Source organism: Calidris pugnax, unplaced genomic scaffold (genome assembly GCF_001431845.1).
Source record: "Calidris pugnax isolate Ruff unplaced genomic scaffold, ASM143184v1 scaffold92, whole genome shotgun sequence".
In the NCBI taxonomy this organism is placed as follows: domain Eukaryota; kingdom Metazoa; phylum Chordata; class Aves; order Charadriiformes; family Scolopacidae; genus Calidris; species Calidris pugnax.
This window is the reverse complement of record NW_015090823.1, coordinates 1,032,538-1,047,735: the sequence shown is the minus strand read 5'-3', so window position 1 is coordinate 1,047,735 and position 15,198 is coordinate 1,032,538. Positions and strand designations below refer to the sequence as shown.

Below are 15,198 nucleotides of genomic sequence, written 5' to 3'. Positions count from 1 at the left end.
ATCGGAGAGAATATGTGAAAGATTATGTATAGAGTCTAGGCTAGATTTGGGCCAGGAACTGATCATTATTAAATATAAAGGATGACATCTTTGGAGAGCAACCAAGTCATGGGGAAAAGGGAAGAGTAACAAATATCTCACCTACCACACCCTGAAAGCTAATTTCAATTTCAAGTTCATTTAAGAGACAAGAATTCTACTTTGACCAACAGGCAGCACGTATCGTGGGAAGTTATGGCACTCATGAGCAAACTACACTCAGTCTCTTTCCTGATCACCTAAATTTTGTTGAATGCACAGATATGAGACGTTTGGATTTGTGGAAGAAAAACATCACACTCTTTCGTGTCACTATAAATCAACTTCTGTATGTTAGAACAATTTCCTACCTAACTGCTCTGCCCCCCCCCCCAGCCACTCATATACTTCAAGAAATTCTGGTCTCTTGCTCCTTAATTAAGAATTTCAAGAGGTAAGAACAAACACATACGCAGAAACCACACCTCCTTTTCCTGTTGCCATTCAAGACTTTTCTATTATTCCCTTTCCAATGGCTGGCCAGAGAAGAGCCAGCTAACATCCAGTCACCAGCAAGAAAAATATCAGTACAGTATTTCTACTTGTACATTTTTAAATAGTTTGGTCCCATCCAAAGCAAACAGCAGAGTTCTCTACGCATACCACAGAACCTGGGAAAAGTAGGGGGTAGAGACAAAAGGCAGGGCAAGGTCCAACACAGCAGAGGCCACTGGAAAGGAAGGATGAGTGGAAACTGCTCCCATAGATACTGGACACGGATAGAGCATCTGCAGGAAACTTTGGGGGAAGTAAAGGCTTACGTTAGGAAGTCGTGTTTCTTTCTGCCATACATGAAAAACCAGGACACTGTACAGACTGAGGGAGAAGTATAAACACAGATACATTCCATCAAGCACACCAAATGTTTCCTGTAATTAACCTACAACAGTTTGACAGCACCTCCAGTATATTATGGGCAAGCAGCATTAGGCAAAAATTAATGCAGGTTGAAGACACAGGGACCTAGTTGACCTAACTGTGCTGTCACTAACCAGCATCCACCTGGGAAGAGGAGGAACTGGTCAAGGCTTCAACACAAGCTCATCAGAAGCACCATCCCAAAATATATACATTTCAAGTAGGCCATTTCCCTGTTCATTCTCTCTGAGCACGGGAGGAAGACCTACAAGCCGCAGCAAGTCAGGTCTCCCCAAGACAGGTTTCCAGCTCTACTGAAGCAAATCAAGGCACTCTCAAAACCTGTTTGCAGTTTCTGAGGAACAGTCTCACACCCTGAGGAACGTGACTGTCATATTACTCTCCTTTTAAAGTAAAAAAGAAAAAAAAAACAACCAAAGTGCATGATTCAAAATTCCAAGAAAAGTGATTTCATTTTCACAGAAGGAATACATCACATCTCCTTAAACTGCATCAACTAAAGGGCTTTTGCTAACATGCCTATATTGGTTTAGAAGGAACCCTGCAGTATTTGTGCTTTTTAGATTTGTTGGGGTTTTTTTTATTTTATTTTATTTTTTAATGTTCCTTACAACCAGAGCAATGACAGCACCATTTTGTATAACATAGATGGTTTAAGAGGTTGGATCACAGCCATTAACACCTGGCAGTTTTATTCTAGTGAAATGATAAAGCTGATACTGGAAGAGTCATTGTATTTGTCCAAAAGCCCACAGCAGGTTGTACAGCAGGCAATTTTCTCAACAGAGAAAAATGAGAGAGTATCACAGACTGTTTTAAATATAAGGAAAAAAAAATAAGAAAGGCAAAGAAAGGCAACCCACGGCTGGAGTCAAGACAGAGCACCTGTCATGGTGTACTGACAATGTAATGGTGTGTGGGGCTACTCCTATCCCAAACTGTTATATCCCAATCTGTTCCAGCCTACAATCCCACAACACAGCAGTAACACACAACAGGACCACCAGGGAAGTTACTCCCTCTTTGGAACAAAGAATGGTGAAGTTCATATTCTTACATTTTTCCACTTCTCTGAAACATGAAAAGGAACTGGCACAAGATCCTCTACAAATAATGCAAAAAGATGAGGTGCTGGCTCATCCAGATTAACCTCCACAGTTAGAGTAAGATCACAAAACCTGCTCTGGAGTCCAGCACGAGCGGTGTCCCCACACAATGCCAAAAAATACATCTCCAAGAAGGGCAGCCCCAACAAGTTTTTCCGATTATCAACGGATACCAGGAGAATCCAGGCGACAGCCTGTGCTTGCCAGGTACAGGTTAGTTTCCAGCCACTACAAAAACTACAAGCTGATAGCAACATTGAAACCCGGTTTCCCAGTCCCTGCTGCAGAGCCAACCATGCGGATCATGAAAAAAGGATAAAAGCCTTGGGTGCACAGACAGAAAGCACGGGGCAGACTGCAAAGGTGCGAGGCTGCAGCAGCTGCTTTAGCTTACCATACGTCTCCGATCTACTCTCCTCCGAACTAGACTTTGTCTTCTTGGAGGAGCTATCTGCACGAGAGCAGGAGAAAAGGAGAGAGAGATATAGAAAATATGGAGACCAAACATGAGAAAAAAAAAACCAAAAAAAACTTCATGAAAAACACAGACTGATTTATTAGGTTAAATCGTGCAAAACACAAATAAGATGTGAACAAAACATAGGTGAAACACTTGGAATAAGGGGGGAATAATACAAGCATGAAGACACAGGTAACACCACAAAGAATCTATTACAGAATCTAAGACAATAAAAGAAGTTCTCTGCAATGAACTACGGAAAGTATTGTGAATAAAAAAAACAAAAAACAAGCCAGGCACAGAAACTCTGATAACGTTTATCTCCAGAGTAAGTGGAGACATATGCACAGTAGTTCTGCATTCTGAATTCACCCCTTAAAGAGAAAATAATTTTCTGAAGGCTGTAGTAGAGAGTTCATTTATCAGACCAGATCACAAGCATCATAACAGTGGTGCCAGGTAACAGCTCTCAAAATTGGAATGACTTTCATCAAATTAAGATTAGAGGATTCCTGAAGTTTGCTTCTGAATTAAACAAATTCTTTCTACAAAACAGGTTTATAGCCTGAGACCTCCCCTGACCTATCCCAACCTGAAATAATTTTACATTACTTATTCCCAAGGACAAAGGAAAAGAAGATAAGCACTAATTCAGATTTTCTCCCTTACAGGATTTTTTTTCTTTTTTTAACCAACATTAAAAGCCCGTTTTAATTTATTTTGTGCACACTAGGAAGGAGTCATGCAGCTAGTGGCAGAAAGCATTAATGAACAGGAGGGTTTATAAACATCAGCTTCAAATATCTTGTGCAAAGAACACATTCTACAAGTTCTTCCACCTTCACATTCAATACTCTCGTCTTCCACAAGCCCCAGGGAAAAGACTGAACAGCAGAATGCACAGACATGAAAAATGCACATTGTGTGGGGCCAGGAGGCTCAGACAAGAGCCTGTCATGCATTTCATGAACATACACAGTAGTCACTGGGTTAGTGTTTCAGAGAGAGAATGAAAAATACCTGCATGCATCCTAATTTCCAAGGCAGGACTGGAGAGGGTTACCAAATTGACCCTAATTTAAATCTTTTGGAAGGTTAAAACAATAGGATAGAATATCCTTTAAAAACAGAGGTTTCTCTTAAAATAGATCACGTTGAAAAATACAAATTCACTTTGTATGTGACAGAGATGGATCAAAATCCACTAAGGCTGCACGAGAGCAGGAGAAAAGGAGAGAGAGATATAGAAAATATGGAGACCAAACATGAGAAAAAAAAAACCAAAAAAAACTTCATGAAAAACACAGACTGATTTATTAGGTTAAATCGTGCAAAACACAAATAAGATGTGAACAAAACATAGGTGAAACACTTGGAATAAGGGGGGAATAATACAAGCATGAAGACACAGGTAACACCACAAAGAATCTATTACAGAATCTAAGACAATAAAAGAAGTTCTCTGCAATGAACTACGGAAAGTATTGTGAATAAAAAAAACAAAAAACAAGCCAGGCACAGAAACTCTGATAACGTTTATCTCCAGAGTAAGTGGAGACATATGCACAGTAGTTCTGCATTCTGAATTCACCCCTTAAAGAGAAAATAATTTTCTGAAGGCTGTAGTAGAGAGTTCATTTATCAGACCAGATCACAAGCATCATAACAGTGGTGCCAGGTAACAGCTCTCAAAATTGGAATGACTTTCATCAAATTAAGATTAGAGGATTCCTGAAGTTTGCTTCTGAATTAAACAAATTCTTTCTACAAAACAGGTTTATAGCCTGAGACCTCCCCTGACCTATCCCAACCTGAAATAATTTTACATTACTTATTCCCAAGGACAAAGGAAAAGAAGATAAGCACTAATTCAGATTTTCTCCCTTACAGGATTTTTTTTCTTTTTTTAACCAACATTAAAAGCCCGTTTTAATTTATTTTGTGCACACTAGGAAGGAGTCATGCAGCTAGTGGCAGAAAGCATTAATGAACAGGAGGGTTTATAAACATCAGCTTCAAATATCTTGTGCAAAGAACACATTCTACAAGTTCTTCCACCTTCACATTCAATACTCTCGTCTTCCACAAGCCCCAGGGAAAAGACTGAACAGCAGAATGCACAGACATGAAAAATGCACATTGTGTGGGGCCAGGAGGCTCAGACAAGAGCCTGTCATGCATTTCATGAACATACACAGTAGTCACTGGGTTAGTGTTTCAGAGAGAGAATGAAAAATACCTGCATGCATCCTAATTTCCAAGGCAGGACTGGAGAGGGTTACCAAATTGACCCTAATTTAAATCTTTTGGAAGGTTAAAACAATAGGATAGAATATCCTTTAAAAACAGAGGTTTCTCTTAAAATAGATCACGTTGAAAAATACAAATTCACTTTGTATGTGACAGAGATGGATCAAAATCCACTAAGGCTCAAAAAAAAAAACAAAAAACAAAACAACCCAAGAAGGAATACGAGCCCTAGTCGAGCCTGTAATATCTCCAATTTCACACTTCAACTAAAACAGCCAGAAGAACTGCTCAAAACTAATTACAGTATTTGCCTACCGAAATTCCAGACTAACTTTTCTGAAAGAGGAAGCAGTTATAATTGTTCACTGACACCACTAATCTAGGTTTATTCTTGCACAGTTACCAGCTGCTTTGTAGATGAACGTGTTTAAAAGCAAGCCTGTATCATTTTGATGCTCACATACTTCAAAAAGGCTTTGCCATCACAGAACCCAACTCTGAAACCCCCATTTGTTGACACATTCAATTAATTTCTATTCCCACGCCCAGTACTTTTCAAACTGAAGTCTGAATTTTTACCTGTAAAGTTTTAGGACTTTACCTGTCGGATCAAAGTCGTGTGTGCTGCTGCAGCGTTCAACCTTCTGTTTCTTGTCAGCTGGAGACTCTCTGCTCAGAATGCTGCCGTGCCTGGCAAAGCAAAGCAGAGGATCCTGACTTGTGGGACCACCAGCAGCCCTGCCCGACCAAGGCTCTTGGAAATAACCTTAGCTAGCTCTGCGTGCTAACGAGGAATGGAGATTAGAAAGGTATGTATTAAGTTCACCTAAAAAATTTATTCCCAGACTGAATTCGAGTGGAGAAATGATCTCCCTCAGAATCTTTGGGACTGTATCCAAGGTTCTAGAAACAGCATCATTAATCTTTGAAACCGTAACAGCAAGTGCATTCTCTTCAGCATTCAACACCAGGCCATATGTGATTTCAGAAGTAAAGTAAATTTAAGTCACATAAAACTGAAAAAACTCCCGAAATCTTAACTCCACCTCCTCTCCCAGCAAACTTTAAATATCTTTGCATGCAAAAATTAAACATTTAGAATACCCCCCCATCACAGGAAGTGCCTGTACATCATGCACCAACATAGTGTCACTTTCTCTGACCGTCTCAAATCTCAGGTAAGATAACCCCCCCGTACACCTAACACAAATGCAAATGGTAACACTATGCCATGCACTTCAAGTACACCATCAACTATATTTTTGGCACCCTGTCCCAATCTGGATATTGATTTCCTCACATCTGCAATGGGTACTATTATCTGTGTTTGCACATTTTTTCTTCCTTTTAAAAGCATTCTTCCTTCAAAAATGCTGTATCATAATTTGCAATAAAGATAAACAATTGAACTTCAGGAACTCACCTTGTAGGTTTTTTGAGAGGAAACCTGAAAAGAAGAAAGAACATAAGTTTAATGAACTTTTTTATGGCTCAATATTAAGTTTGATATCAACATTAATGCTTAAATACAGTTATTTTACACTTCTGTAATACCTTCACAAGAGAACAAGTCTTTTTCTGTTCTTCTACTTTAGCCAATTATTAGTCCATTTACAGTTGATTCAACTGGGTAAAGAATTATTTTATGCTTCAGGTTTCAAATAGAACTAAGCACAGAAGGAGAACCTACGCTCTCAAATCCAGCATCTAATAGCTCTTTCTTCTTCCTCTCATAAGAACCAGTTCCATACATTAAAAATTAATGTAGCTCTAGCTACATTAGTAATGTACCTCTAGCTGGGACATCCCTCCTGTGTGGTTCTGCAGTATCAGGATGCAGGAGCTCAGGCTGACATCTCCTCCTAACAAGATCTCTAACCATGTTCCTGAAACTGTGTGAAATTCCTGTCTTTGAGACAAGCTCAACTGAGGAAAAGTCAAGTTGAAATCGTATTAATTATTCCAAATATTATTACTAGGACCTACAGATAACATAGATAACACAAACCCACAGTTAAAGGGAGGAAGAAGCATATATGCTTTTTTTAAGTAAGGAAAAGATATGGGACCTATGAAACCAGGATTTTTTTTCCCTTGAGTTAACACAGAAAAATGACAGAACAAGGTATATGCCATCCTGCTTAAGGCACCAACTTCTACTTTCATAAACAGAACTAGTTTTTTCTCCGAATTTTTTCTAAGTTTAGCTCCATTCCCACCTTCTAAATGTTTCTAGATCCTTTGGCTGGAAAGCAATACAAACAATTTAGAGCTGTGTGTGTACATACAAAAAAAGAGTAGATAACTTAAGTCACTTTTTGCTCTAAATGAGGACACCTACAATTGTCATAGCTGATAATTTCCTCCTATATACATAAAAGTTATCCTTATTGCATTCAATCATCCAGTTTCTCCTTTTTATACAGGGTTTCCAAGAAATAATAGGGTGAGAGTTAGAGGGGGCAGAGAAGATATTCAATTAAAAAGAAATAAAATACCACAAAAGTAAACAGGGCATTAAACAACTCAACTTTGTTGTGGGGGGGTGGGGGGGGTGTTGGCTTAGTTTCAGCAGACCTATTTGGTAAAGATCACTAGTCCCATGGTAAATCTGCATTGGAAAAAGACAATAAGAGTGCAGGATGGTTCCTAAGGACACCTCTTCCAAACTCAGCCTCAACTGAAGTGAGCAATGGCCCTGGACCAATGGACCAAGCTGGTTCAACCTGCAGAACCAAACCATTCTCCGAAAGCATTTCAGAGCATTACAACAAAGATTCCTTGAGCACCGCCAAGAAGACTGCCCCAAACTCACACCTCATGTTTGAAGCTCCTTTCTCCAAAGGAGGGGCACCTTGTCACCCATTCCCTTTTCCTGGGTAACTACACAAAGTGGCCCAGCCAGAAATAGCACAGCCTTAAAGCTGCAGGGACTCCCTCCCCATTACCTGAAAAACACAACTGGATACACAGCAGAAGTACCTGATTTAATGCCTCTCTCTGAATAATGGGTGTTCCATTACACGCGTCTACACCCAACGTGTTGGCCAGCTCACACATGCCAATCCCCTCTGCAAGCAGGCTCTAATACAGCAGCTCTGAAACGAACATCTGATGACACATTAGGCAAGTGAAATTAAAACGTTGACTATTACTGAAAATAATTACACACATCAAGACACTTGCCATCTTGGAGATAACAGCACCACATTTAGTTGAAATACGACAACGGCTTCAAAATTAAGGGGATAGATAGGGCCTGTGATTGCATAAGCCTTAGGAGCCCATAGGTGAAGCAGCACATAAGTTAATTAATTGAAGAAAATAGGTTGCACACAGACTCCACAAGAAATTGTAGTCCTTTTTTCTCCCCCCCCGAAAGCACTATTTTAATCTCCCAAGTCTGGGAAATCCACTCAGATTCAAATAAGGAGCGCGTAGCTAATCAAGCCTCTCCTCATTCTGCTCTACCTGCAAAGCCAGATCCCTCTAGCATTCAGTCCTCCCATTTACAAATTTTGACCAGTAAAAATCTACTTTGTACAAGACAGACAACCTGAACCCCAAAGCAACAGAAGTCATCTCAGGCCAACTCTCTGAGCACTGTATGGTAAACAGATGCAGCAGTAATCAAGTGTCTCATTCAAACGCAGAAGAGACAAAGGAATCCAAGGGAAGACAACCTATCATCCCTCCAAAGGCAGGGCAGGATGGTTAAAGATGAATTACACCACATTTTGTTCTAATGCATTTGAACTTTTGAGCTGCATAAAAAAAATCCTGACACTACTAACAAATATTTCAATAAAGCATTTAAGTGAAAACCTTTATCCCAGAGTGTTTATTATCAGACACCCAGAACTCCAGGCTTCTCCTCCTGCAGTGAAAGAAACCATTTGTGAACAACATTAATTTAATTCACTGCTGTACCGTTTGGGTTGTTTCAGAGTTATTTATTTCCTGTTCAAGGATGAATTGCCAGTGTTGTATTTTAGACGTCTAGAAAGCTGCGTAAAACCTTTCTCCTTGTACGTTGACTATTTGGGAAGTTTTTGTATATAAAATGGCACTGAAATCACCCAAATTTTTTTCTGTGCTTTGCTGTTAACAGTAAGCATGGAAGTCTGATGAGTGGGAGCCAAAATGCCCCAGCTCCCTAGGCCGGTTGGGTCTCACAAGGAGCAGGCCCACTCCGGGAAGAGAGGCCAGAGCCCAGGCCCGGGAAGGTAGTAGGCCCAGGATGGTAGGAGGCCCAGGCCGGTAGTAGGCCCAGGATGGCAGGAGCTCATCGCTCCCTTCCCTCTGTCCCCCCACGTCGGAGCAGGGCTGCGGAGCACGCCGGGAGCCGCTCCCGGAAGATCTGGAGCCCCTTGGCCGCCCGCCAGCTTCCTGCGTTTCTTTCTTCTCCGAAGCGGGGAGGGAGGGAGGGAGACGGTGGGGAAGCGGGGCGGGCAGCAGGTCATCGCCTCAGGGAAGCCTCTGGGGCACGGGCAGCACGTTCACCACAGGCCGTGAGGCTGAGGGGTCTCCAGGCCCTCTTCTGTACTTGCTTTACTCCCGAGGTATTCCCTAAAACCCCTGGAGGAGCAAGGGGGTGCTCTTTGCTCAGCCAGGCTGGAGGAGAAGCTCCCCAGCCTCCCCAGAAAAACTCCCCTCCTGGACTTGAAACCGTTCCAGGCCACCAAGTTATGAAATCCCAGAGAGGAGAGACGGAGGAGTCGCTCAGCGGAGACTCCAACTGGGATTAATGTCCTTGCTCCACGGGCTAGGGGGGATCACTCCCTACAGAAGTTCCTCCTCTTTTGCCAGTTTCCTACCCAAATAGTAACCAGCACATGTTGATCTGCTGAAGATGTTCTTCAGTTCCCACACACCCTTGTACACTAGAGCAGAAAGCAACCCTACTTATAGATTTTAAGTGGGAAAATGAAATTTAATCAAAGAACACAGAAGAGCTCCCAGGAGTTTATCCAACAACCATTTGCTCTGCAGTGCAACTTACCATCACTCTGAAATAGCTTTAAGTTTGAAAGCAGCACTGAAACTCCCCTCGCTGTCTTAGAGCATCCAGCACTATATATAAGATAAAATGTATTACACCTACTATTGTAAACACCCTGGAAGCTGAAGGCACAGCAGGGTGCGGTTAACAGCTGGAGACTTAATTCCAAATCTAGCTGGCAAGTTTAGGCTACACGATAAAACCCTGTAGACATTTTGTCTGATAACTGATGAACATCAGCACATTTTCAAACAAGTTGTTCCACTCTCCCAAATACCAGGAACAATTAAAAGCCAAGTCACATTTTGTTTTTAAAATACTAGGTTGAATAATTTAAGTAATTTAAATGCATCAAATTACTAAAAGTATGTCTTGTTAGTCATGCTGCATTAGGAAAATCTATTTACCGTAAAGTCAAGTGAGAAAAATACACCTACAACTTTTAATCCGTGAGTGGGGATTAAAAATTATACTTCTCCAAGTTAGCTCACACACGCATGCACCGTTCAGTACTGGACCAGTGCCTAACAACTACCTTGAAGCCAAGACAGAAAAAGATAGTTTTAAGACCTAATGTGTCAAAATACAGCAGAGCGAGGAAGGATTCCCAGCTTCCAAGAGTACAAAGCATTCCATTCTAGCCTGGGAGGTTGAAAATATAGCTGACCAGAAATAGCACAGCATTCAGATAACCATGTTGGGTTTTTTTTTCTTCCTCCCATACTAAAATATTACCAGAATTCAAGCATCTGCTATCTCAAAAACTGATCAAAACCAAAAATATTTAGATTCAGACAAGGGCCCCAACCTTGGAAATATTTATTCATGTGCCTAACTTTAGTTCCGTTTACTCCAGTAGGACTACTCACATGCCTGAAATTAAGCTTGTGTGTTTGCACGATGCAAGTATAAATTACTACAACTTGTGTGGAGATGAGTAAGAAATATTGTGAAACCCATACAAAAGAGAACAGCCAAAAAATGCTTGCTTGACAAAACTAATCTTTAATTAGGAGATGAACGGTTGCAATAGAAGCTTCTTCATTGCTTTACTAGTTTAATTTAAAGACGACGTTGTTTGTTACAAACAATCCCTCTTAGAGAATTCTACATGTGAAAGGAAAGCAGCAAAGACACCTGACCACCCCAAACTCAGGAGAGATGAGAAATGTTACAGGTTCACTCAATTGCCTTTTGTACATATTTAGAAAAAGAAGAGGAAAACCAAAGGTTAACTCAAAGTCTGAAAAGCTCCCCCCAGTAAAAACTCCAAAGCTTGTCTATTTAAGATGACATCACCCTACTTCAGGAGGTTTTCACCAAGTAATTAGTCAATAAGAAGCCTCCTGCCAGCACCACCTCCACGCATTTTGGTGAAAAAAGCGAGTTGTGTAACTGGCAGCCACACTTCTGGAAGGCTGAGCTGGATTGGACTCTCCTCTTGCTCATATGTGCCCAAACAGATCCTAGAATTGGAAGAATTGGAAGGCCTGAAGTCTGTTCTTGGGTGACAGTTAAAAATCACTAAACAATTTCATGACTATTTCTAGTGCATACAACTCCTTCAGTACCTACTCAGCTTCAACACCCTGATTGAACCCGTGCTGACAGCAGTCCGAAAATCTGCCTAAATCTGGTAGGTTTAAGTAAGTGCCTTGATAGTAGAGTAACCACAGATGTCTTAAATGTCATTCTGCGGAGAATTACCAGAATTTAATCTTGAAAAGACGGAAAGAAACACAACAAAACGTCTGTCTGTTTTCCCAGTTTGCAGATGCACGTATCCACCAGAGCAGTTTTTTTACAGGGCTTAAAAGCCCCGAGAAAGGTATTACGGGAGAGTGCTGACATGACCTGAACAAAAGCAGTACCAACGTGACCTTAATATAGAGCTAAAGGCAGTCTTCTGTCACAACAAAAAGGGGGAGACACGCTCTGTATAGAGCAGCGGATGGGTACAAGAGAAGTGATGAGATAGCAAATGACAGGCGGACAGAGAGAAACACAGATGCAGCAAGTGGGCAACTATTAGCAACCAAGAAAAAACGCAGACAGAAGTCTGCCATTTCAGTGCACTGCCCACAAACTGCAGCCCAAACCACATCAGCTATTCTGTGGACAGCATTGATTCAACACATCAAGTCTATTTACCTTAGCATTAACCCACTTAAAGAGCAGTTTCATGCAGTGTCATCTTTTCCTCCTATCGAAGTATGTAAGCTCAGGAAACCACAGAGTTTTCTTCCTCAAAAAAAGAAAACCCCACTGCACACCAGTGACAGGAGACGATAACGCAAGGTGCGGGCTGAAGAAGGGACCCAAACGGGGTGGATTCCTGGGAGCTGTCAGAACCTACCCACAGATCTTAGGAACTCGTAGCAAGTGCACAAGGAGGTGAAACCAAGCTAGGCAATAAAAAGTTTCCATGTTATTTTTGTAGGAGTCCAAGGCAGCAACCACAGCTGACGCAATGACTCATGGAAGAATCGTTCGTGGCATTATTAGCTTTAGATTACTGACAGCTCTGCGAACAGGCCTGCTCACTGCTGCCTGAGACGGGACACAGGGAGCTTAGGGAAGTGGTGGAGAGCCCACAGACCTACCTTCTTCTGTGTCTTCACCTTCTAAACATTCCCAGCAACGTCAGTGTTGGATTTGCCCTAATAAGGCATCCATGAATAGCTCCAAACTCAATATGTGATACTGTTTTTCTGGCTCACTGATGTTACTATCCATAACTAGAACATGCCATTCCATTTTCCTTTTAGGTTAGGAAACGCAAAGGAGCCAATACAGCCCATCAATGCACTTTTTGATGGATCAGTATAGGATCAATGGAAGGGACCAGCACTATGGCAACCGCCAGTGCGGAGTGAAGCACTCACTGCAAACTAGGTGAAGATAAATTGGATAAAAATCAAGGGAGAAAAAGATTATGCCTTTTCTCAAGTCAGGAAAACTAGCAGATTTCTGATGGTCTTTAAGAAGAGAAGGTCAGGAGTCCAAAAGGAAGGTACTTCTACAGGGAAAGAGCGTTCCAGTGGTGCAAGCCAGAGCACCTTTCCACCACAGGGATGTTTCCTCTTTGAGCTTTAAAAATATGAGCCTATATGGATAAATCTTTCACTCTTGTAATTAACCAGAGATTTATTCTGTGTGAGAGTTTCATCAAGATGGGCAAAGAGAAGGTGGCAGCATGAGAAGGGAGCATGAAAAGAGAAAAAAAAAAATCAGTTTAAAAAGATGAAAGAAAAACAGAATGCAAATATAAGTCTTCTTCATAAAACAGATTACAAGAACATGGAGGTTTTGCCTCCACACAAGGAGGTACATGGCATTTCCTGATGATAGAGGTAGCATGGCCATCCAAATAAACACTGCTCTCTTTGGGAAATACTGTTCTTTGCAGATCAACATGACCAGCTCTAAAAGCAGCTGCAACAGTGTCTATCAAACAGATAAAATAAATTAAAAAGACAAAGTGCAAGCAGGGTACTTTGAGTCTGCTATACCCAACTGTAGTTCTTCCTTAGCACCCTTTCACTGTAAAACTTTCAGATGGGAAGGGTTTCTCTTTCTCTATGAACAGTAACGTTTGGAAAGGGTAGAAGAAAAGCATCTCTAGAGAAGTTTCATCCACAGTTCAGTCATTCAGTCCCAGCCCAAGCAAGTGCCTCAGCTATTTTCCATGACACAAGCACTTGGATTTTTCCAAGAGCTGATGTCAGGGCTTTTCATGGAGAAAGAACTGCATTTACAGGGCAGGCAAGGAAGAAGGGCTTCCCCAGCAGCTATTCTCAATGTGGCCTTTGTGCTGCTCTGCTGCTGAAGCCAGGACCCTGCAAGAACTTTTAGTCCCTGCAGAAACTCTACAAAGGGGAGGGGATAGAGACATTTTCAGCAGCCAGTACTGTTCTTCCACTCCTGACTGACTTCCAAGGCTCAGAACCATCAGCTTTCCATCTACAGGGCCTGAAGTTACAGCCTTTTAAGACAAGGAAGTTTATTGTTTAATGTCTCTACAATGGGGTATAGGCAGACAAACAAACCAAAACTGGGGAGGGGGGGAATGGAAAAGAACATAAATAAACCAAGCTGGTCATGTTTCCCTAACACTGCTTTTAGATTCATCCTAAAAGCAAGATTCGAGCAGTAGGGATGTGGTTTGCCCACAGAATGTAGTTCAGAGCAGTGATAAAGGCTGCTCAGAAGCTGGTGAAGAACAGAGGCTGCAAATCACAGATTTCCAATTTTTACTAGTTTCCCAATGCGACTGGTTACAAGTGACTTAATCCATCAGTTTCCACCTCTGGGAAAGAGAAATTGACAATGTTGAAAGGGAAGAAACTGAATTAATTGAACACCCGCAACACTGAAAAAGGTCAAGTAGTTTTCTAAAAAGACCTTCCGAAAGTGTCACCATCACAAAAATCGAAGCAAAACTCTACTACACTGCAGAGGAGAAATGTCCACAATTTGTTCATTTGCTGCCAGCTTTTTTTGCGTGACCCACTTAACAGAACTGAGCAGGTACAGGAGAAAGGTCAAGCTTTGCAATTTCAGAAGTTATGACCCAGTTTTATCACTTATTTATTTATTTTGAAGTAGGCTATAGACAAATATTCCCAGGCACACAGAGCTCAAGCTTCCCCGAAGCAAGGAAAAGCAGCTGAAATAGGCACAGTTTGGCCATATTAGAGGAGCTCCAAAATAGCCCTTTTCTCCACATTTTCATATCATCTTGACAACCTGAGCTTCAGTTCTTTGAGGGAGGGAAAAAAAACAAGCGCAGAATGTGTGCGTTTGGATTCTTTTCTCCAGATTTCATTTCTGAAAATCTGTTCCTCTATGAAAGAATCAAATAAAGCACCGAGGTTTCTTGCGCAGACAGGGCGTGGCGCTCCAAATTAACCTGCCTCCCTAAACTAGAGCTAATTACGGGGAAATGAAATGTTTGCTTTGCCTGCCAATAATTGCAATACAGAACTGGCTCAATGGCAGCAGCCCTACTCCCCGCCTCCCTGCCACCACTCCTCCTACACGGCGTCTGGAAAAGCTTTCTAGTGAGATGCACAAAAAAATCAAAGCAAGAGACAAAGGAACAAGGAGCACTGCGCCAGACAATTTTATTTTCCTAAACCGACCACAGAAACCTAAAGCCATGGGCTGCCATGGGATTTGCTTTCACCCGCCGCACGCACAAGGGATCGGAGCTCGCTCGTGTTGCCCCAGCGTGTCAAGCAGTTTTTGCATTTCATTAGGCACACAGCCTAGTTCCTTATTAATGCCATACCTCGCTTGTGGTTGTTATGAACCAGCACAGAGACTGAGCATGGAAACAGTTCTTAAAAACAGCAAAAGACAGCAATTAGAAGGGGGGGGGGGGGGGGGGAAAGCGAATGCGCACACAGCAAGAAACGAGA

General features: G+C 41.7%; 1 protein-coding gene across 2 annotated transcripts in view; it reads right to left on the bottom strand.

Moving 5' to 3' along the window:
* The window catches only part of ARHGEF12 (Rho guanine nucleotide exchange factor (GEF) 12), a 77,154-nt gene that overhangs the window by 37,529 nt on the left and 24,427 nt on the right, over positions 1–15,198 (bottom strand). The window contains exons 2-4 of one of the 2 annotated variants that reach the window (XM_014939961.1): positions 6,197–6,220; positions 5,375–5,463; positions 2,458–2,514 (exon numbers count right to left, since the gene is read on the bottom strand). In XM_014939961.1, coding sequence (XP_014795447.1) covers positions 2,458–2,514; positions 5,375–5,463; positions 6,197–6,220 — 170 coding nt within the window. The remainder of the gene's footprint in view (positions 1–2,457; positions 2,515–5,374; positions 5,464–6,196; positions 6,221–15,198) is intronic. The other variant, XM_014939962.1, reaches the window with a different exon arrangement.